This window comes from Tasmannia lanceolata, unplaced genomic scaffold (assembly GCF_043159265.1).
Source record: "Tasmannia lanceolata isolate RefF3 unplaced genomic scaffold, GAP_Taslan_0.1 ptg000024l, whole genome shotgun sequence".
Classification (NCBI taxonomy): Eukaryota; Viridiplantae; Streptophyta; class Magnoliopsida; order Canellales; family Winteraceae; genus Tasmannia; species Tasmannia lanceolata.
Genome location: NW_027518701.1, coordinates 3,668,076 through 3,691,419, shown reverse-complemented (window position 1 = coordinate 3,691,419; position 23,344 = coordinate 3,668,076). Strand labels below are relative to the sequence as shown.

The 23,344-nt window shown below is 41.3% G+C and overlaps 1 protein-coding gene across 2 annotated transcripts in view; it reads right to left on the bottom strand.

The window, feature by feature from the left end:
• Positions 1-21,878, bottom strand: part of LOC143857301 (putative DEAD-box ATP-dependent RNA helicase 48) — a 33,860-nt gene extending 11,982 nt beyond the window's left edge. For both annotated transcript variants that reach the window (XR_013238585.1, XM_077367724.1), the window contains exons 1-6: positions 20,798-21,878; positions 18,681-18,787; positions 8,114-8,169; positions 7,804-8,028; positions 7,414-7,620; positions 7,210-7,296 (exon numbers count right to left, since the gene is read on the bottom strand). Coding sequence is in view for 1 of the 2 variants with exons in the window: in XM_077367724.1 (XP_077223839.1) it covers positions 7,210-7,296; positions 7,414-7,620; positions 7,804-8,028; positions 8,114-8,169; positions 18,681-18,787; positions 20,798-21,735 (1,620 nt within the window). In the remaining variant the exon portion in view is untranslated. The remainder of the gene's footprint in view (positions 1-7,209; positions 7,297-7,413; positions 7,621-7,803; positions 8,029-8,113; positions 8,170-18,680; positions 18,788-20,797) is intronic.
• Between the last annotated feature and the right edge of the window lie 1,466 nt (positions 21,879-23,344).

The following is a 23,344-nucleotide window of genomic DNA, read 5'->3' as shown; positions in this document are numbered from 1 at the left end:
GGAAGCATTTGGCTCAATAAATCTGCCCCACACAAAGAATTCTCCACCCTGTATAGAATTGCAAAACGAAATATCGCCATGATTTCAAATTGCTTTGAGTGGTCTAGGGTTGGGAATTCCATGGAAATTCGAAAAAGGAAAAAATCTTTATTAATACAAATCTCTTTTGCCATTTGGAGAATTCCTGCATGTCGCAGTAGAATCAGCTCACATGGGCTTTTGGCCTGAGTGGACCTTCTATCTTCGCTCTTTCTTCAAAAATATGAATGGAGAGTGGCCCAATTCAACTCTCTCAACAATCAAGGCTTTGCTTGGACTGCAATCAAGGAAAAGATTAATACCCAAGACTGTTTGAAGAAAAACAGTTCAGAATTTGAGAACAGATGCCTCCTATGAAGGAAAGATGAGGAAACAGTAAGTCATCTGCTCCTTCATTGTAGTTTCAACACAAATCAGTGGCATAAAGTTCCCGAATTCCATCAAGAATGCCCTTGAAAGATGGAATCTTAATCGACTGGGTAAGTGCGGAAAAACAAAGTGAACTGCTGCTCCATATGCTACCATATGGATTTTATTGAATGAAAGAAATGAGAGTCTTCATTGATAAGGAGAAAGGGGTTTCATTAAGGAAATGATAGCAGCATAACCATATTTTGATATTTTCACTAACCCATCTTCTCTTTAGCATTCAAAGAGCTGTCAAAAGGTCATTAAATTTCCCAAAAAGCTCTCACGAGCCAATTAAAGAAGAAAAAACAGCTGAGTTTGTGCAAATATCAAAATATGGTTATGCAGATAACATTTCCCTTCTTTTTTTTGAATGATTTTCCCTTCTTTTATTGCCTTGAAAATCAAAATCCTGATTGCTAAGTCAGACGCCTATATAAACGAATGTTGTGCCATTTTTTACCACCTAGGTTTATAGATGCTGAAAATATATGTGCAGATGAAAATCCCCAAAAGAAAGGAGATACTGAAAGATCAATCTAGGGGATTAAGGGATCGAAGACGGAAGAGATAAGCACCTTCTCTATACTGACTTACTCCAGATGGGAAGGATACAAAAAAGTTTAGCTGCCAGAGTAGATCCGACTCCGTGTTTACCAGCAGAGACATCTATATGACCAAAGCCTTGTCACGCCCAATAGGGAAATCCCAATTCATTGGGCCTTTCGATACAATCAAATAGATTGCCACAAGGGCACCATATTTCTAATTATCTTTCTATGAAAAGAGGGAATGATCTTCGGGTAACCACTACAAGTAAGGGAGACTTATACAGGAAGAGCGGAAGGTTGAACCTGGTGAGCAGAGTATGCAGTCATAAGACTTGTAGAACACTGCTTTAGATACAAGGCTGTAAATAAAGCACCCCCGATCTACACTAGGGTATTGACGGTGATTCTGAAATATCACAGAATAGAAAGACTGTTTGATGGGCAGATATAGTGGTGTTCTCTGGCTTTGTCGGTAAAACCGATTCTAACGAACCTGAGGCTCACACTTTGCTTGAAGGGTTGCATATTTTTCGAAACTCATTCACTGGTTGTCTTGTAATTGAAGATGACTCCTCCAACATGATTGATTGGGCTAAAGAAGAAAGCAAAGGTCTGTGGAGGTAATTTTTAATTATTGCGGAAATTGCAGATAACTGTAGTAGCCATGAGTTTTTTTATCAGATGCATCTCTAGAAGTATGAATGACTTGGTTGATAGTCTGGCCTAATGGTAGAAAATTTCATTAAAAGGGAGAGAGAGAGAGAGAGAGAGAGAGAGAGAGAGAGAGAGAGAGGGAGGGTGGTTATTGTGTGTGTTGGGGAGGGAGGGGGGGTGTGGTGCTCAAGACCGAGATGGTCACTACAAAGGAAGAATAAAGAAGAACATCACTACGAACAAAAAAAGCAAGGAACTATACATGAAACGACTTCATCAAGGGAGAGGGAAATCATAAACATGAAGACTCTCACTGCCTTCACTATTTGCCGATCTTCTAACGTGCTGGAAAGGGATAGATGATCCCGCCACTCGATCCATAATCTCGTCAATCACAAACCACAAAGGATGGGAAACCCTTCCCTTCAGCCATATGATAACATTGAGCAAGTCTCCCTCCACTATCACTCGATCTAAGAGGTTAGGCTCAATGAGCTTGATGCTTTGGAGAACCACTCCAACCTTGGCCCCGTTGGAATCAGCAACCCCGATGGGGCCCAAGAAGGCCCACCTCACCAACCCAATATCATCTCTTAGGACCCCACCAACATCTGTTGGACCAGGATTCCCCGAGCTAGACCCATCAAAGTTGAGCTTTAATTGACGAGGGCCAGGTGGCTCCCAAAGTTGGGATATGGGAGTCATCTGATCGGTAATCATACACCTCCCCCGTCCATTCCAAAGATTAAAAGTTGATACGAACCTGAAGCTGAGTAGGGTTTTCACCCAGAAATGGTTAGCGCAATACCTTCGAGAATATGAAATTGAGGGCTTTTAGCTAAGCCTCTAAAGACTCGAGCATTTTTCTTTCTTTTCTTTTCTTTTCTTTTTCTTATTTTTTTATGGAAGCATTTCTCTCTTTTCATAACACCCAAATCGTTGCTAGAAATATAACATTCCATAGTATCTTTCCTTTTTGCCTCCAAGAGGCAAGGGTCCCCTCTCCAACAAATCCGACAGCCTGAAAGGGAAAGCCCGTGTTATACCAAATTTATAAAGGATTCTACTCCACACATACTTGGCTAATCTGCAATGTAGGAACATATGATCCATTGACTCTCCTACTTATATGTATAAGGTGCAATGATCAATGATCAACAAGTGGCAATTGAGCAGGTGATCCACTGTCAGGATTTTATATAGAAAGGCCATCCATCTAAAGGTACATACCCTGGGCAGTGCAGGAATGCCCCACACTCTGGTTATATTTGAGGATACATGGCTAGAAGCAATCATGCCGTAGAATGATTTGATGTTGAAGACCCCAGAAGAACATTTGACCCAAACCCTTTTGTCTTCACCATACTTCTTAATATAATAGGCCTCTAGCAGCACAAATAAACTTGCCACTTGGCCCAACTCTCTATCAAAGAAATTCCTTCTAAAGTTAATCTTCCATGTACTATGTTCTCCTCTCTCACAAAGCACTCATTTACAAATGCTTCCTTCTCTACACCATAACAAACAAGTCAAGAAAGACGTCATTTAAGGGAACATCTCCACATCACTTATGAAACTAGAACCTTATCCCTTCATTGAATTTATGCTTTTGATACAGGATATCTCTCCAAGTAGTCATTTCGCCATGGCTGAATCCAGTGTTTAAAAACACAGATGAGGTGTGGAACGCGGCTGAAGAAAATCCTAGTCGATATCTCTCCAAGTAGTCATTTCGCCATGGCTGAATCCAGTGTTTAAAAACACAGATGAGGCGTGGAACGCGGCCGAAGAAAATCCTAGTCGACTTGGCACAGCATGGGCGAGTCCCAATTGACACAGTCATAATTCAGGAAAGTCGAAGGAGTTTTTATTGACTATGTAGGACAAAATGCGGAAACATGGCGGCAAAACGCAGAACACGGCCAAGGTAAAAGAGAGTTGCCTCGCTTCCTTCTCTACTACCATAACAAACAAGTCGGGAAATACGTCTTTTAGGGGAACCTCTCCACATCAATTATGAAACTAGAACCTTATCCTTTCACTTGAATAGACTTTGAACCTTATCCCTTCATTCAATTTAAAAACACGGATGTGGCGAAGTACGTGGTCGAAGAAAATCCTAGTCGACTCGGCACAACGCGGTCGAGTACCTGGTTGACGCGGTCATAATTCAGGAAAGTCAAAGGAGTTTTTACTGACTTTGCAGGACAAAACGCGGAACCATGGAGGCAAAAAGCATAACACAGTCAAGGTAAAAGGGAGTTGACTCAAGGGAGTCCACGATGACGTGAGGAATCTGTCATCTGCGATCCACTGACATGGTGGCTGAATCTATCATCCGAGATCGACTGGCCTGGTGAAGGACCATACACGCCTTCAATAACTCTAACCTAGAGTTGGCGCCTCTCCTCTTCATACCTCCATAGTCACTTCCCTAGGACTGCACTATTCATACATTTTAGTCTCCTAATTCCTAGGCCCCCAGCTTTGATTGGCTTATATATCTCCTCCTAGCTTACTAAAAGCATTTTATACTTCTCGTCTGACCCCCTCCCCATCCACAAGAAATCTTCTTTGGTTCTGTGCAATTCGCTTGATTACCCTAATAAGGCATTTCAAAGACGGATAATTGATAAATCAGAATATTCGCGAGCACCGAATTTATAAGAGTGATTCTTCCTCCCAAGGATACCAGGTTACGCTTCCAAGTGTCCGGTCTCTTCTACACCCTCTCCACTACCGAGTCCCACTCAATGAGCGTACCTCTTTATCAGTTCAATGACGTTGTAATCCTATCATGAATATAGATGGTTGTTATTTATATGGCAGCCTCTGCTCAATGATGTTGTGATCCTGTTCCTGTTTCTTTAAAAAAATTAGTTATCTTTAAAAAAAATAGTGTACAATAATATTAACATGGTTTTAAATTTCGGCCAAACTATTTCGATTTCAGCTGCTACCGAAATGAAATTCACTTAGTTTCGGAAAAATACAAGATTTAGCCCGAAATTTCAGGATTGCGTTTGAAATTTCGTGATTTCGTCCGAAACAAAAACAAAGTTTACGTCAAAATGTCAATAGTTAAATAGAAACTCTGACAAAAATCAATTCAACAGGTAGAAAAGAGAACAACGAGATTCCATTAAGTTGTTTCTAAAAAAGTTCACAAATAAAATGAAAAACCAGTGGTGAAGAATCTTACCTTGATTTCGGTCGTAATTTTGAACCGAAATGTTTCCATGATTTTACAAGATTTCGGCCAAAATTTCATACCGAAACCGAAATGTCTCCGTTCCACTAATGACCGAAATGTTTATGTTTCAGTGATGACCGAAACCGAAGATATTAATAACCCCTCTAAATAGAAAACCACCTATCCGGAAAACAAACTTAAGCCTAGTTAATAGCCTCTACAATAATATTGGGCTGGTCCAATTGTTTTCTTATATTAATAAAACGGCTTATTGTTCCGGCGCTCGAGCGCAAATAAGCTTATCAGAGCTCCAGCGCAGATAACAGGGTGGGCCCACATTTTTGGGGTGATCCAAAGCATTCATAGGATCATCCTAACCCATGCAAAAGTGGAGGGGGAAATGGGCAGATTTGTGGACAAAAGTGTCTGTCCATTTTTCCCTCCACTTTTGGATGGGTTAGGATGATCCTGTCTGCCCATTTCCCCCCTCCACTTTTGGATGCATTAGGATGATCCTATGAATCTGATTTTTGGCACACGCCTTATCTATGGAAGGGCCTTCCAAATGAGTGCTTTGGATCACCCCAAAAATGTGGGCCCACATGATTTTCTGGCACTCGAGCGCAGATAAGCTAGCTGCGCTCGAGCACAGGAACACTTTTCTGTTAATAAAATAATATTTATTAAAACATACAGGAGGATTACTACTTAAAGAACTAGGGGTGCAACTTGAGTCGGGCTCAACCCGAACCCGATGGGTTCAACTCGATTTTGGCTCGGGTTGGGTTGGCATTTCCTCGGGTTGGGTTGGGGTTGGGAAAAGCCAACCCAATTTAATTTCGAGTTGGGTTAGGGTTGAGGCTTAGTTGAGTTGTAGTTAGGGTTGAGGCCTTGGCAACCCGACCCAACCTCTGCCCTCTAATTTTATCTTCATTTTCTATGGGTTATTGTATTTTTCTATTTGGCCTAAGGTGAACCCGAAACAACCCGACTCGATCTTGGTTAGATGGTTTGGGTTAGGGTTGAGAAATTTAGAGGCGGGGGATGGGGGGGGGGTTAGGGTTGACCATCCTCAACCTGAGGCTCGAGTTGGTTTGGGTTAGGGTTGAGGGAACACTATCTCGGGTTGGGTTAGGGTTGGCCTCAACCCGATCCAACCCGACCCGAGATGCACCCCTATAAAGAACCATTGGTAAAGTACCTCTTCGGCAAAATAACTATTGGTAGAGTGACTCCTCGACAAAACAACAACTGATAGAGTAATTTGATTCATTGAAAGAGATATTAGACGTTTTAATTGAAAGGACTTTTAACCCATTAACTAGGATGATCGTCAACCTTTAGAAGTCCCTCCCTGGAAAAGTTAATAACATGTCAATATTAATATCGTCCCACTTGTTGTATCTTTTGGGGGGACTCTCTCAGTCTTCCCCGGTTCAATGAAAGTTGTTAACATTCAAAAAAAAAAAAAAAATCGTCCCACTGGTCCCTAGGGCATTAACTTTGGTTCTATTGCAATTAAAATAAATTTGATTATAACATATGCAAATGAGGAGCTTTTTTATATGGTGTCCACAAGTATGCGCAAGTGTTTTTTTTAAATATATTGGGCCCGCATTAATCGATTCGATGATCCAAACCATTCATTTATTGGGCCCCAACTTAAACAGGCCATGCACCTGAAAATCAACTCCATAGGATGACCCTAACCCTCCAATCTGTAGAGGTTTATATAATGTGTCGTCCCTTTACAGATCTAAGGGTTAGAATCATCCTATAGAGACGATTTTTGGAGTTAACAAGGGTGAGGAGTGAAATCCCTAGGTCATTTTCCGGCCTTGAGATGAGAAAATGATCACTATAGGCCTTGAGGCGGTAACTTCTGCCTCAAGCTGCGGAAAGTCGACTGTCACTGCACAACCAGGCATTTGCATAATAGCCTATTTAAGTTGGGGCCCAACAATAAATAATGTGGGCCCCACTGTTTTTAAAAAAAATATATTTGAATGGCCACCATTAAAGAACTCTGCAAAGAAAATGCTTACTTTAGAGTTTAGACCATGCACTAGTGTTTATAGGATTTATTCATAAACTAGCATGGAAGAATTGAATAAGAGATTATGACTCAAGTATTGCACAAGGGAATATAAAACAAGTTTTTATATCGTGCACAACCATGCAGTTCTCGTGTAGGCAAAAAATGTACAGTGGAGCCACATGAATAGATGATGTTCGTTTTTGGTCCCCATTGTAGAAAGGTCATGCTCCATGAATGGGAGCCATATGATGATCCGAATCTCTTTGATAAATGGGAAACATATAGCAATTACAAATTGATAAATAGCTAGGGAAAGTATTTTGTACCTTGTCATGAGTTTCAATGCCTCCTAGACCCACTGTATCAATAAAAATATGCTCCTTTTTCAAAACAAGCTGTGAAATACGGCGAACCTGCAGAATTTGTATGGATTTTAAGCACGGGAATAGTTTTTATATAGAATTATGCAACAAAATGACAAAGAAATGGCATGCAATGAATTTTATGTGAAGGGAATCATAAGAAATCACCTCTTTAGGAATTGTAGCAGAAAACAGCAATGATTGCCTCTGACGTGGCACACAATCAACAATTTTTTCTATATCCTTACGGAATCCCAAGTCTAGTAAGTGATCAGCTTCATCTAGAATAAGTACTTTGAGGCCCATTAAACGCACAGAGAGGCCAGATTTATTCTCAATATGATCCAATAACCTACCAGGGGTTGCCACTATAATCTACAAAAGTAACACAAAAAAAAAAAAAAAAAAAACAATGAGAAACATTTATGGGCGATGAGTACAGAAAGAAAGAAAAGGAATTCCCACATATACTGTTGAACATTAGTATGCTCTAGAAATCAACAAAATCCAAGATTTAAGTAAACTAACAATCACACCATTCAAAAAAAAAAATCAAACCTGGCAAGGATCTGATTCAAGGCGTTTCTGATCAACCTTAAACCGGGTACCTCCAATTAATGTTTGGACACCGATGCCATTATGGTAATTTAGCAAAACATTTGCCTCTGCAGCAATCTGACTAGCAAGCTCCCTTGTGGGACAAAGAATGAGAACAAGTATGGGTGGGACCCGTTGATTGATACTGCTACTTGATGCCCTAAGAACTGCTTCAATTGCAGGGAGCTGTTTGCGGTCAACATAGTGATCGAAACAAAATTGATGAGATATTCAACACACTACACAGACTTTAAAGAGATAATTGATGTACCAAAAATGCTACACTCTTGCCCGTGCCTGTTTTGGCTTTGACTAGAACATCATTTCCTGCTCCAGGTTTTGTCAGAGAAACACCACTTAAGAACTTCAAAAGAATTATTTATAAAAATACCAAGATTATATATATATATATATATATATATATATATATATATATATATATATGAGGAAAAGGACTGTACGCTCGAGTGTACCAAGCTTATGGTACGCTCGAGTACCCAATCACATGTGGGCCCACTTTGTTAGGATGATCCAAAGCATTCATTTGAAAGGCCCTTACATAGATGGGGTGTGTACCAAAAATCAGCTCCATAGGATCATCCTAACCCATCCAATTGTGGAGGTCAAAATGGACAAACACTGTTTGTCCACAAATCTGCCCATTTTTGCCCTCCACTTTCGGAGGGGTTAGGATGATTCAATGGAGCTGATTTTTGGTACACACCCTATCTATGATAGGGCCTTGCAAATGAATGCTTTGGATCACCACAAAAAATGTGGGACACATGTGATTGGGCACTCGAGCGTACCATAAGCTTGGTACGCTCGAGCGTACAATCCTTTTCCTCTCTATATATATATATAAGAAAGCTGTGGTGACAAAAAAATGAGTACCAAATCAATATTAAATGCATAACCACGAAATAACAAGTCCTAAGTACACAAGTAATTGCAGGCTCTTCATGCTGAGCTCCAAAGAAAAATATTATCACTGAATGGCCCATGGTCAGATGCATGAAACAATCAGGAAACTTGAGTATAGAAATCCTCATGTGTGCAACAGCTACAATAACAGCCATATTGGTTGGAAATAAAAGGACATACAGGTACTGGATCGGTCTCCTACAGTCATGGCATCTACTTCACTAAAAATTGAGGTTTTTTTTTTTCTTTTTTGAGAAGTAAACGGAAAATTTATTAAAAAATGAGGTATTGAAAACAATTGTCACCAATTTATGGGTAACATAGGTTCTATTCATTGGTTGGTACAATTAATTGTAGCAAGGAAACAATTAATTGTAGCAATCTATTTGAAATATCTTCAAGATCTACCTATGGCTAATTCTAGATAATTTCCGTTTTCTTGATTCAGACCTCAAAAAATAACCCAACAAAATACATTTCTTAAAGTATTGACAATTATTATTAATCAGCATTTAGAGTTAGCACTATTGGCAAGATCTAGAAGGTATCTGCTCCTGCTAGAATCCTATTTTTTTTGTTGGATGGATACATGGATAAGGTGAACTCTTTAAAACATCTTGAAGATAAAAAAAGGCTCCTCGTGGGCAAACATTTGCATTTTGTGTAGACAAGAGGACAAATTTCGGTCATCACATTTTCTTGAATTAAGAAGTGTCTTTTTGGATGTCAACAACAGGACTTAAATAGTTTGACATCTCTTTGGTCTTTCAAGAGTTAGTTATGGACTTTTTCAATCAATGGAGTATTCACAATCCTGAAGATAAAAGCAGCATTCTTTGTTTGGCAGTGTTCTGGGTAATTTATAGTGAAAAGATTAGGAGAACAACTGAGAATAAGTCTCTCCCCATTAGTAAGTTCATTTGGGAGGTTAAAGCCATACATGAGGTGGATTTAGTAAGGGCATAATTTTGGGGATCTCAATGCCACGGATGGAGTTCATTTCTTTTTCGTTTTCTTTTTCCTTTTTGAATGGTAGATGGAGTTCATTTCTAGCCACATAATCAAAGAGAGGACAAGTTCGAGATGGAAGCCGCTTCCTATTGACATGATTAAGCCTTATTTTAGTAGGAGATTAATGGGGAATATGAGCCCCACAAAAAAGGCGTCCATAGAAACAAAAGAGTGAAGCGCTGTTGGCTTTCAACCGAAAATGAAACGTTTTTGTGGCGAGAGAACGAAACTGAAATTTAAAACCTTGCTTCGATCCAACCCAACTGAATCTATTCCAAACAGCTAGAAAGAAAACCCCGACATAAGTAGCATATGTTTCCATTTTTATTTTTTTTGGAATGGTCGCAATTTCATTCAAAAGAGAACGGGAAGACTGAGATGGTCAACCAAAGGTACAGGAAGGAAATAAAAGGAAAAGAAAACAAAGATGGGGGTGGGGTTGATTGGGGGGGGGGGGGGGGGGGGGGGGGTGCTTCCTCACGCCGTCCCTAGCTAGTCTGTCTGCCACACTGTTAGCGGGCCTCCTAGTGTGCTTAAAAATGACTGAAGTCCCTACAACTCGGTCTTGAATCTCATCAAAGAACCGGGCGAATCTCTAAGGGGAACTACCAATCCACTCAGGCATCTAATGACATTCATGGAATCTCCCTTCACTATCACCTTATCCATGCATTTTGTATTCAAACACTTTATTCCCTGATAGACGGCTCTAACCTCTGCCTCATTTGCATCGGATGTCCTAATAGGACCTGAAAAGGCCCAAATAACCTCGCCACTTGAGTCTCTTAGAACACATCCTATGCCTATTGGACCAAGCTTACCCATGTTGGAACCATCAAAGTTTAGCTTAAGCAACCCATTCAATGGAGCCTCCCATTCTTCGACAATCGATGGGCGCCTTTCTACACTAGAGCATACCTCCTTCCAACCCTCCCATAGGTCGAAGGCCGAGGCAAACCAAAAAGGAGGTAGAATCCTCACCCATGCTATTACCATAAGTTGTTTCCATTAACCACTATAACTATTTGTAACCAGTATATATCTCGATCCCCATAAGGGGAGCCCTATTAAACACTTGAATGTGTCCAATACTAAGCCAACCTTCTTCTAGGCTTACAAGCCTGGAGCCACAAAATGCCAATGGGAAAGATTTTGTCTACAACATAGGGAAATACATAAGACCCCAAAATGTGAGAGTGCAGTTCCATACAATATAAAGAAGTTCAAGTAACTAACACGTGAGCCAATGTCAGCATTAATAAAAATGATAAACATGGCGCAGGAAATTTGCATGATTCTGGATAGGGCAACTCTCAAGGGGAAAAACACCGTAACAAATTCTAATCCAACTTAACATGGACATTAAAACTTAAAACTTTGTTCATTAAAATAATAACTTAACACAGTTTCAAATGACTAGTGAAAAATAAGGCATCCACCAACTCTTAATCAGTTTTTGACATTTTGTAGTTTTCTTACTATCGTAGGTTGTTAGAAGGTTATATGTTGTGCCTAAGGGCATTTTAGTCATTGTACTTGTTATCTTTATATAAATACATGAGTGAGGGGGAGCTATGCTCTAACTCACTCTTTTCTCTCATTCTCTTCTCTTTTCAACATGGTATCAGAGCCCTAGGGACCACCATTGAGGACATCCCTCTTCTTCTACCTCCTCAATCCCTCGCCCAATCCTCACCCTAACCTAACCCCGCTACGTCCTCCACGCCTCCCAGCCCTCTCTTCTCTCCAGCCACCGCCGGACCACCTCCCCTCGCTCTCCTCTCTTCTCCACAAGTCCTGCCCCTTTCCACCCTCGCCGGACCACCTCCCCTCCTCTCCTCTCCTCTCTTCTCTACCAGCCCCGCCCCTTCCCATTCTCGCCAGACCACCCAACCCCCTCGCCTCTCACCAGAGAACAGAAGTCTGGCCCCTTCCCACCCTCGTCGGACCACCTCCCCTCCTTGTCCTCTCTTCTCTTTTCTACCAGCCCCGCCCCTTCCCATCCTCACCGAACCACCCAACCCCCTCGCTTCTCACCAGAAAACCCCACCAGCCCCTCAACACAAAAACCCACCCACCCCCTCCTCCAAAAGCCCCTTAATCTCTTCCTCTCGCATTCTTCTTGGTTTTCTCGCCCTCCTTGTTCCCTTGTAACAGCCTCCTCTTTTTCCTCTTAGCCCCTCTCCTTCATGACCTAAATTATACTAGCACCTCTTTTATTCCTTTCCACTGCTCCAATCTATGTTACTTGTTTCTCCTCCTTATTGCACACCATGTGTTTGCTGAAACGTCCGAGCGACGTATTATGCTTTCGATTTTATCTCCTAACCTCTATTCACTTCTCGGCTAGTAATCATGTGCTGTTCTACTATGCCCCTTCATCGGAGCCGCAATATCATGGTCGTGCTTGTCGTATGATTCTTCTTCTCTCCTTTGTTTATTTTACGCCATTGTGACTGATAGTCTCCCTCTATCTCTTTCTTCATGACACCTCCTGTCATCATGGATCCTCATATCAGCACTATTCTCGTTGTTAGCTCGACTCCTTCACCCTCGGCTCCATCTTCTAGCTATTCTCCTTCTGTGGACACTTCATTCCCTCAGATGCCTTACGTTACACTCAATGGATCCAATTCATCCCTCCCAAAGGTCTTTTCTCATGCGCCGCACTGTATGCCGGGCCGTGGGGCTCGTGACCCTTCGCTTAAGGCTTCTATTCTTGGCCCGTACGTTGGTGGTGACCGTCCGGGCTATGGCCGTCATAGCTATCATCGTTATTCTGGAAGGTGTGGGAGCCCATACTGCACTACTTATCCGACAGTGAGACATTTTGTGGCTACATATTATGCCTCTACATCCTCCTCAGTTGGACCCGCAGCACATGATGACTGTATCCTTATCTCCAGGGCCGAGTATGATGAGTATGATGAGTTTTTGCTCTTAAGCGCGCACCTTCGAGCCCCGACTACGCCTTTCGCGCAGCCCAGTGGTTCTCCCACTTCTCTCCTCACTACCTCCAGCTATTGGATTATTGATTCAGGGGCCTCTAACCATATGACGGGTAACTCTGCCTCTCCTCGTTCCTTTAAGCCCTTTCCCTCTCCCTCTCATACAGTTACTTTGGCCAACGGGGCCACTGCCTCTATTTCTGGTATGGATACTATTTCTCCTCACTCTAGTCTTACCTTGTCATCGGTACTTTGTGTTCCTCAGTCCCCATTCAATTTACTTTCTGTTAGTCAAATCATAAAGACTCTTAATTGTTTTGTCTCTTTCTTTCCCTCTTATTGTGTTTTTCAAGATCTGTCGACTGGAAAGACGATTGGTTCGGGTAGTGTGGTGGATGGTCTTTATAGCCTTGATTGCACCCTTCTATTAATGCCTACCAGTGGCATTGCCGTCTCGGCCACCCCTCCCTTTCACCAAGGTTTTAAATTTCGGTTTCATTGTCAGTTTCGGCCACCACCGAAACCGCAATGTTTCAGTTTTGGGCCAAAATTTCGGCCGAAATCATGTTGACTTCGATTGAAATTTGGGCTATTTAGGTGGAAATTTTGTGAAAAGTCAAAAAATAAAATTTCAACCGAAATTTCAGCGACATTTCGGAATTTCGATAAAATTTCGACGAAATCTTGTAAAGAAACGATTCATGTGAATTTCGTTTCGGTTTGTGCCGAAACCGAAACATTTCAACCGAAACGAAACATTTCGGACGAAATTTAAAACCATGCCTTTTGCGACTTCAGCAATCCTCTGTTGCAACTGGCCCTCTTCAGCCCTTTCAGTGCGAGTCATGTGAGCTTGGGAAGCACCATTGTGTGTCCTTCCCCTGCTGAGTCGTTAGTCGTGCCTCTACTCCTTTTGAGCTCAAACATTCTAATGTATGCAGTCCCCTCCAGAAGCACATCTCTCTCTGGTTATTGATATTTTATCGTCTCTATGGATGATTTATCGCGTGTGACTTGGTTGTTTCTTCTTAAAGACCGCTCTGAGGTCTTTCGAGCATTTCGCACGTTTCACACAGAGATTACTACCTAATATGATTATCCTCTCAAGTGTTTGCACACTGACAATGCTCGAGAGTACTTCTCTATTGGTTTTCGAGATTTCTTTTCCACCCATGGCATTGTTCATCAATCCTCTTGCGCTTACACCTCTCAACAAAATGGTGTAGCCGAGAGGAAACTACGATCTCTTGTTGAAGTCACCCACACTCTCCTCTTTCAAATGCGAATTCCCAAACCTTATTAGAGCGATGCGGCTCTAACAGCCTGCTTTCTAGCTAATCGCCTACCCTCTTCGTTGTTGGATGGCTCTTCTCCTTTCTCGATCCTCCATCCTCAGGGGGATCCATTTCCCCTCCTTCCACAGGTCTTTGGTTGTGTCTGTGTCGTACACAACCTCTCACCCGGCTCGGATAATTGGATCCTTGGGCAGAGCGGTGTGTCTTTCTGGGCTACTCTCGTACCCAAAAGGGCTATCGTTGCTATAGAGCTCAGCTCAGACACTTGTTTGTTACCACTGACATCACCTTCTTTGAGTCAGTTTCCTTCTTTACTGATCGTACTCTGACTGCAGCCCCCTTCTTTCTGACCCTCCGCTTCCCCTTCCTCTTCCTATGGTTCATGATCCCGTTGCTTCCCCTTCTTCTTTGAGTCCTACTGTACCTGCTCCTCCTCCTACTCCTCCTCTTGTACCTGCTCCACCTCCTCCTCCTTCTATACTTGCTCCAAAGGTCTATCAGCATCGTGCAAGACCCGATGTTCCCCACCTTGCACCCGAGCAAGAGCCCTCCCAGCTGGAGATACTAGCATCTTCATCTCAGACATCTTCTTTCCCCACTCTTGGTGTTTCTGTTCATTCTCCAATTGCATCACGTACTCAATCCCGTACGACCGCTCACCCTACATCTTTTGTTGTTTCTTATGACCGTCTTACCCCTATGTTTCGCAGTTTTGTCTCGTCCTTGTCTTCTGTTTCTTTGCACAAGTCAGTACACGAGGCCCTTGCTCACCCAAGCTGGCATGCTGCTACGGAGACTAAGAGGCCGCTCTTCAGGCCAATCACACTTGAGATTTGGTTCATCTTCCTCATGGGGCTCAGGCAGCTGGCTGTCATTGGGTCTTTACCATCAAATATTTACCAGATGGAACCGTTGAGTGCCTTAAGGCGCACCTAGTTGCCAAGGGCTACACTCAAACCTTCGGGGTTGACCACATAGAGACCTACTCACAGGTTGCCAAAATTCCTTTTGTCAAAGTGTTTATCTCCCTCGTTGTTAACCAAGGATGGCCCCTTTATCAGCTTGATGTCAAGAATGCCTTTCTCCAAGGCGACTTGACTGAGGAGGTTTATATGGAGCAACCTCCTGGCTATGTTGCTCAGAGGGAGATGTCCTTAGTATGCAGACTTCGCAAGTCTTTATATGGGCTCAAACAATCTCCTAGAGCATGGCTTGAGCGATTCAGTGATGCTACAATGCGATTTGCCAAGAGGCAATGTACAGTTGATCACGCTGTTTTTAGTCGATGATCCGATGCTCGCATGTCCTTCTCATAGTCTATGTGGATGACATTATCATTACAGGCAGCGACACAGCTGGTATAGATAGGTTAAAGACCTTCCTGCAGAAAGAACTTTCCACAAAAGACCTTGGCGTCTAAGATATTTTATGGGGATTGAGGAAGCTTATTCTGGTAGTAGTCTCTCCCTCTCACAGAGGAAATATGTGCTAGATCTGTTGGATGAGACTGGTTCTATGAGGATGAAACCAACTGTTGTTACCATGGACCTAAATACAAAGTTGCTTTCAGATGAGGGAGACTTGATGGATGACCCTAGCAAATACCGTCGGCTAGTTGGGAACCTCATTTATCTCATTGTTACTCGCCCAGATATCTCATACGCAATTGGGGTAGTTAGCCAGTTTATGAGTGCTCCACGCACCTCCCACTGGGCAGCAGTGGTTCAAATTCTTCGCTATCTAAAGGGAGCGCCAGGGAAAGGCCTCCTATTCAAGAAGCATGGGCAAGCAAGCCTAAAAGGATTTTGTGATGTAGATTGGGCAGGGTCTCTAGCAGATAGGAGATCCACCATTGGCTATTGCACTTTTGTTGGAGGTAACTTAGTGCCATGGCGAAGTACAACATAGTTTCTAAGTCGAGCTCAGAAGCAGAATATCGAGCCATATCACATACAAGTGGAGAGCTTATCTGGCTGCGCTCTCTCCTATCAGAGATTGGTTTCCCTTCACCTTTTCCAGCCCAGCTTTATTGTGACAATAAGGCTGCTATTCACATTGTTATCAATCCTGTCTTCCATGAGAGAACCAAGCACGTAGAAGTTGATTGTCATTTCATACGCTAGAGAATACAAAAGGGCAAGATACACGTCTCCTTCACTCGATCAGTGGATCAACTAGCTGATATATTTAGTCTTTGAGTAAAGATAAGCTAAATGATATTTGTAACAAGCTAGGAATGTATGATATTTACAATTTACATTCCAGCTTGAGGGGGGATGTTAGAAGGTGTACATTTTGTGCCTAAGGATATTTTGTTCACTGTACTTGTTATCTTTATATAAATACATAAGTGGGTGGGGTGGAGCTATGCTCTTAACTCACTCTTTTCTCTCATTCTCTTCTCTTCTCAACATAGGTAAAACCATCACACAGAGAATCAAAATAGTTAAAAGGAGATGGAGCCATGAATCATAAATCAGCTTAATCTCTAGGCCGGTAGGCCCCTCCACTAGCCCCAGACACCTCATTCAAGGGCAACTTCGGATGCACAAACTGAGGAAGCAAACCAACATTAATGGAAACAGGCTAGTGTCTATGACGAAAGTATAATAGTGATATTTTCTAGTGGGTATGTTTCGAGCGAGAATGTGATACTCTTGTTAAAAAAAAGACAAAGAAAGCCTAGACGAAACCATACTTAAAATTGACAAAGCAAACGCAGGCAAAAAAATCATAGTTACTAAGTTCGGATGCAGGCATAATTCAGTGAATCTAAATCACAAAAATTGCTCTCGAGAATTTCTCAGCAAGGACAAATCTCGGGATATACTAAATTTTCTATTTTTTCCAGTTTAAAATGGGAAAACGATAAAAATAAATTTTTTTAAAAATATTTGACTTTGAAAATGGTGGCAAAAATTATTTAAAAATATATAATTTAAGAAAATATAAAATTAAAAAATATCTTAAAAATATTGCGATCAAGGTTCTGAAAATCACAATCAAATTGTAAATTGTAACAGGGTTCGAATCATAAATCGTAAGATTTTTTCAGAGTTATATATAAGAATTAAAAATATTAAAAGTATATTAAAAAACTCAAAAATAAGAATAAAATGAGCAATTGTCTATTTCTCATTTAAAACTATTAAATTAAATATAAAATTCTATGAATAGTAATCCAAACTTGCAGCTGCTATTGGTAGAAGCCTAAAGGATGAGGAAGAAAAGAAAGAAAGAACAAGAGAGAAAAAAAGAACAAAGGAGGATAAGAATAGAGTTCGGATTTTATTGACATGTTTTTAGGTTATAAGTTGGGGCGGGGGTTTGATATACGATTTATTTCTAATCGTAAGGGCTCACCACAAAAAAATAACCGAATACCAAAGAATCGTAAAAAATTTAAAACTCAAAAAATCACACAATTCAAAATCGAATCGTACTTGAACCGTACAATTTTTACTAAAAAATTATTCTTCTTCTGATTTGAATCGTTCAACCCTCAATTCAATTTGAATCGTACGATTCAAATCACCAATCGTCAATTTTAACAACATGGATTGCAATATTTTTCTCGGTTAATGATAAAAATGAAAATATCGCCATGTCTTTTAAATCTCGGGATTACGTTGTTTTATCAAAATGTCGTGATAAAATCGTGATATTCTGAAAAAGTCGGAGTTATCTGTTACTATGCAGTGAATCGAGTTCCAAGATTCGGGAAAAGTTCATAAAAGGTTAGAAAAACTCGATTCTCTCGTTCTATTTAGAACAATATTATGCATAGGTATTCTAGGTGTCAATTGCACGATACAGTGGTTAAGTGCCTTCACTTGATTTACAGATAGTGAATTCAATTTCCATTATAATGTGTTTGTTGTAGATATTCAAACTTATGATGAGATATTTGAATTAATTGCAATTTATTCAAAAGATTTATTTGAAAAGATCAAGACTTTTTCATGAAAAAAGAAAAATAAACATTTTAGTGTCAGCAGGATTTGGCAAATACAAACCAAAAATCACTAAGATAGTTGTAAAAGTTTTGGTCTGTAAAACAGCAAGCTTAACGAGTTTCGATTGGCAATTGCATGGAAAATAGGTTATCCAACTAATTCTAAATTTCTAATCACGTGGGTGTCCTACTATTCTGCAAGAGAATAAGACTATTTACAAATGCACGAAAATTGCCATGCATTCTATGATGAAAGAAGGTGATCATTCGCCAAACCAAGTTGTATGTCCATATGGGCAGAAAGGCGAGCATGCCACTTGTGAAGAACTATAAGTTTATTCTACCACAGTCCAATCCAACATTAACTTGGTATACATGTAAGAATAATTTTTAGAAGAAAAGGAAAATGCTGATATCATGAGAAAACAGATAAAGCAGAAAACTCAGCAAAAAAATGATAACATTAACTTGGTATATGTGCAGGAATAATTTTTAGAAGAAAAGCAAAATGCTGATACCATGAGGCAGCAAATAAAGCTGAAGCCTCGGCAAAAAAAAAAATTTGATCGGTAACCTGGCTTGAACCCACCACCTTGTGGTTGACGCACTTAGGATTTTCCATATGAGATATGGGCCCAAGCACAAAACCTCAGAAAAATAGATCTTAAGATAAATTTAAGTTTAACAACCAAAGGTTTCACATACCCTCAAGGCAAACAGTAAGTGTGGCTTCTTGCACCTTGGTCATCTGCACATAACCAGCTAAAGAGAGTGCCTTGATTGTCAATGGAGAGATATTGCACTCGTCAAACCTAGGGAAATAGAAGCAAATAATATTACCCAAACATCTAAATAGATAGAATAGGAAACCCCAAAAACTTGCAAGGCACATAAAGGATAGTGGCATTTCTCATTCAAAAAATTTCTTAGATTGTCAAGTACTCAAAAATTGTTTTGATCAACATTATTTTTTTCAACATTATGCAGCACTTTATCAGCAGTTCTGGCTGTAATTAAATACCAAGAAATATTCCTCCCAATAAAAAGTAACAAACCATTTTTTTTTAAATTGACATTTATTATTCCAAAAAGAGCCAAATAAGGGACAAGATGTCCCTTAACAGGCTACAACAGTACCACCCCCTACATACAGTAGAATTAGCTTACATAAACGTTATATGCTACCCATCCCCATTCCCCATTACATTACCCAATAGCCTAACTAGTATCGAGTCCAACAAAAAGTGCCATATTTGTGGTCCCCACAAAGTCGTGATACGTGTCCGCCATGCCACAAAGATTTCTCCACCTTATTCCAACTGGCGATTTCGATTTTCAAAAATCCTGCTCGAGGACCTACAGCTATTATGCACCCCTAACTGTGCACGATAGCCATCTTGACTACCCGATCTCTGGCGACCTCCATCTCGTGCCACCACCGAGCTCCGGCAGATCCCCATTCAATCCAGCAACAAAACTGTTTCTTCCCCCCTCCTCTCCATTGCAACATCCAGCAACCCACGACCACCCATTGCCTCCACCGGCCACCACTTTTGGCAACCCACGGGCCTCCCACAGCCTCCACTGCCTCCCACAACTTTAGGCCGAGAAGAGCCTCCGGCCAGCTCCCGCTTCCCTGACGGCCAAAGACCTCAATTTTCTTCACAGATCCGGCCTTCCCAACCAGATCCGACCTCTATTCTCTCTTGACCCAGCCTCCCTACGGCCTCCCATCCTCCCTACGGTCTCCTCCGGCTAAACCCGGTCTCATCCGGCCACATCGGGCCTCCCGGTGGCCAAAACCCTCAAGTTTTTTCACAGACCCGGCCTCCCTGGCGAAAGCCCTCGAGTCTCTTCACAGATCCGTCCACCCCAACCAAAACCCTCGAGGTCCCGTCCTCCCGACCCCTCCTTGACCGTCAGGAGGACGGCCAACTCAGAAAGAGAAAGATTGCTGAATGGAAAGAGAAAAATTATAGTAACGAACCATTTTTTTGTTATAATGAATACACTTGTTCTGCAAATTTTTGTGATACAATTACAAACACAAGGAAAATAATTTATTTTGTTCTAAACTATAATGCATATTGAAAATTCAAAACGAATAGGGCTAAAATCCAAACAAACAAGGCCTAATTTGTCTAAAATGAAATTCCAAATTCCAAGTTCATTTACAACCTCATCCATGGGAAATGATCAAACAAGAACACATTTAAGTATCATTTCCCAAATTATTTTGAAGTTTGTTCCTAGCAGATAAGCATCATATGCATTTAACTCTCATTCGCAAGACTAATAACATGACAAGCATACAAATACACATGCATATAGTGGTTTCAAGACAACTGAAGCAACATTGCCTACCATCCACGACACATCATGTATAGCTAATAGTAACAGTCCAAATTGCCTCACCACGGTTTGCCATAGCTAAAAACTGTACTAATTGGATAATCATCTGATCAATAAATCTTCACGGATTAAATTTGGTGTCTTGCCCATATTTACTGTTAACTGTCAATTTTCAAGCCATCAATTGCACAATTAGGATCAATCAAAAAATGAATTTTTTTGGAAATGACTGGTGGTGAAATTCAATTGGATTGACATTATCCATAAAAAATACACTTTATGAAGTCTACAATGCCTTCATCAATGTAGTTTTACTGTGGACTGAGTGTGGATCTAGTTTTTTTTCTTTCTTTCTTTTTTGACGTAAGTATGGATCCAATTTATAGTCACCATTATTTGTAACATGGCAATCATACAAGCATTCATGTACATACTGAATTGCATTATTCTATAGAGATGTTACTCTATACCTCTTCTGACTTAAGAGTGATTCCTCCTCCTCTTCATTCCGTCTCTCGGCATTCCCAATCAAACTCCTCATCTTGAACTCATCTCGAATCGACCGAACATGCTCTGAAAGATCATGTTCTTCATCAACACGCTTAAGAGGCCGTCTCTTCTCCTTTGTATCATAATTCCCCAAAGCAGCACTACTCATCATCTTCTTCACCCTCTTACCTCTTGAACTCAATTCTTCCTCCTCTCCTTCCCCTTCATCAATACTAAACCTTGGCCATCTAGAATTCCCTCCTGATTTAACACGAGAATCCCCAAATTCATCACCATCATCATCATCATCACTCGAGGAGTTCGCACTAGATCGAAATCTCGACCTAGGGCTCCTCCGTGCTTCAACCGAAAAATGCCTACGATTTTGATTATCCACCACATTATGCCTATTGGAAACAATCTTTCTCAAATCAATAGGAGGAGATTGCGATCTCGGCCATTGATGACGACAGGGAATTCGATCATGGCGATCGTTGATTTTTGAAGGAGATTGTGGAGCGGGAGATTTCAAGGGCCCGTCATCATGATTCCATAGATCTTCAGCTCCTTCCTTCATAAACCGATCGGCTAGGGCTTTGATGTGATTTTTCGCGGACATAGGAGCAAAATTCGAGGCGTTCTTCGAATCATGTGATGATTGGTAAGATGGGGGATCGGATTTTGGGGCGAGTTTGTTGCGGATTTGGGATCGGATTCGAGCTTCGTAGATCTGTTTTTCTTGATGCAGAAGCTTGTTCTCTTTCTCTTTGGCTTTTTTCTCGTGGAGGCGTTTCCATTGCCATTTGTTAAGGCCACCTGGGAAAGTTCGAGGGCCTCCGCCCATGGATCGGATGAAGGAGAGGTTACAGAGAAGCTTTGATAGTGATCTAGAAGGCTCGCGGAGGAGGGATAAAGGCATGGTTTTTGGAAGACTTAGGGTTTTGGATGGAGTTTTTAGGGTTTTTGACGCAGTTTTACGGTTATAGACCGAGTTTTTTAGGGTTTTAGACGGAGTTTTAGGGTTTTAGAGGGAGTTTAGGGTTTTGGAGAGAGAGAGAGAGAGAGAGGGTTTTAGGAGCTACGCTTATAACTGTTTTTGTCCGGTGGAGGCCGTTTGGTAACAGGATAGATTGTCCGGGATAAGATATATTCCATAGGAAAATGCTAAAAGGAAATTACTTTTAGCGTTCTTCCTGAAAGATAAATATTGGATCTAGCTTTTGTCTAGTTTAGATGATCAGATCCTTTGATCGCAGGGTAAAATGATCAAAATGATCCTAGCCCTTAATCCGCTCACTTTTGCAGGTGAAAACAGCCACGCATTCATTTTTTTAGCAGATTTTGTCTTATTCTTGTAATTCATCGGATGTGGTTGTTGTCTCTTCCAAAAGTGAGCCTCGAAATGGATTTCTGCGAAATTGCTTAGCAAATTTGGTTTTTTTAGCCTTTTACCTTATGCACGGGATCTCCTTCAAGACTGGAAGGAGACGGAATCGGAATCCTCATTCCAATTTTGTAGGAATCAGAACACCACCTCTTAAGTGGCCCAACATATATGAACGGTTTGGACCATCTAGACCTGGCAAAAAGTGACCCGGACCCGCGGGTCCACCCTGCCCGCACGTAAATTTACGGGTCCGGGTCACCTGTTGTTGACCCGTTAGAAATTGACCCGCGGGTCCACCCGGGTGGACCCGCGGGTGCCCGCGGGTGCCCATAAAAAAGTGCAAAAGACGGTTTTTTTACTTTTTTTCCGTAGTTTTCTCGGTAATTGGCATATTTTATATGTAATTTTTTTACTTTTGACCTTTTTGCGGTAATTTTTCATTTCAAACTTAGAAATTCTGAGAATATTTCAAAAATCCGTAATGATTACTTCTCTTTATTCTCTTTGTTGCTAGCAACCTTTGCCCCAGACCGTACTTCACCCAATCTTTGCAGCAAAGGAGGGGCTACAAGCCGAAAAATAGCCCAGGAGAAGGTGGCTAGCAAATCCCTAAATAAATAAAAAAACTCTTAAAAAATACGTCAAAAATCCGGGTGACCCGCGGGTCGACCCGGCCCGTACGGGCCGGGTGCGGGTCCAATGTCAATGACCCGTAGAATTTTCTGGGTCACTTTGACCCGGCCCGTTTGACCCGTACCCGTACGGGCCGGGTCAAATCCGGTCCGGCCCGCCCGTTTGCCAGGTCTAGGACCATCCTATGGAGGTGATCTATGCATTACAACTGAATTACATTGTTGCCCAACAGAATCTGTTTGGATACGCGGAGTTTAGAATCCAAGTATTAGTTTGAAAACAGTGTAAAAGAGGTTCATAATCAAGCTTTTGTATGCTATCCTGACAACGTTTCTTGGATTTTAAATAAGAAATTCAGTTGTTAGAAATCTCTCTCGCGTCCTGAGATTTTTAAAACTTGGAAACATGAGATGATCTGATGTGTTCTTGTCGATGGAAAGAAGGGCAAGAAATCAGAAAACGACGGCTGGTCCGCTTCTTCTCTTGTCTCTCATCTACAATTTTGAAG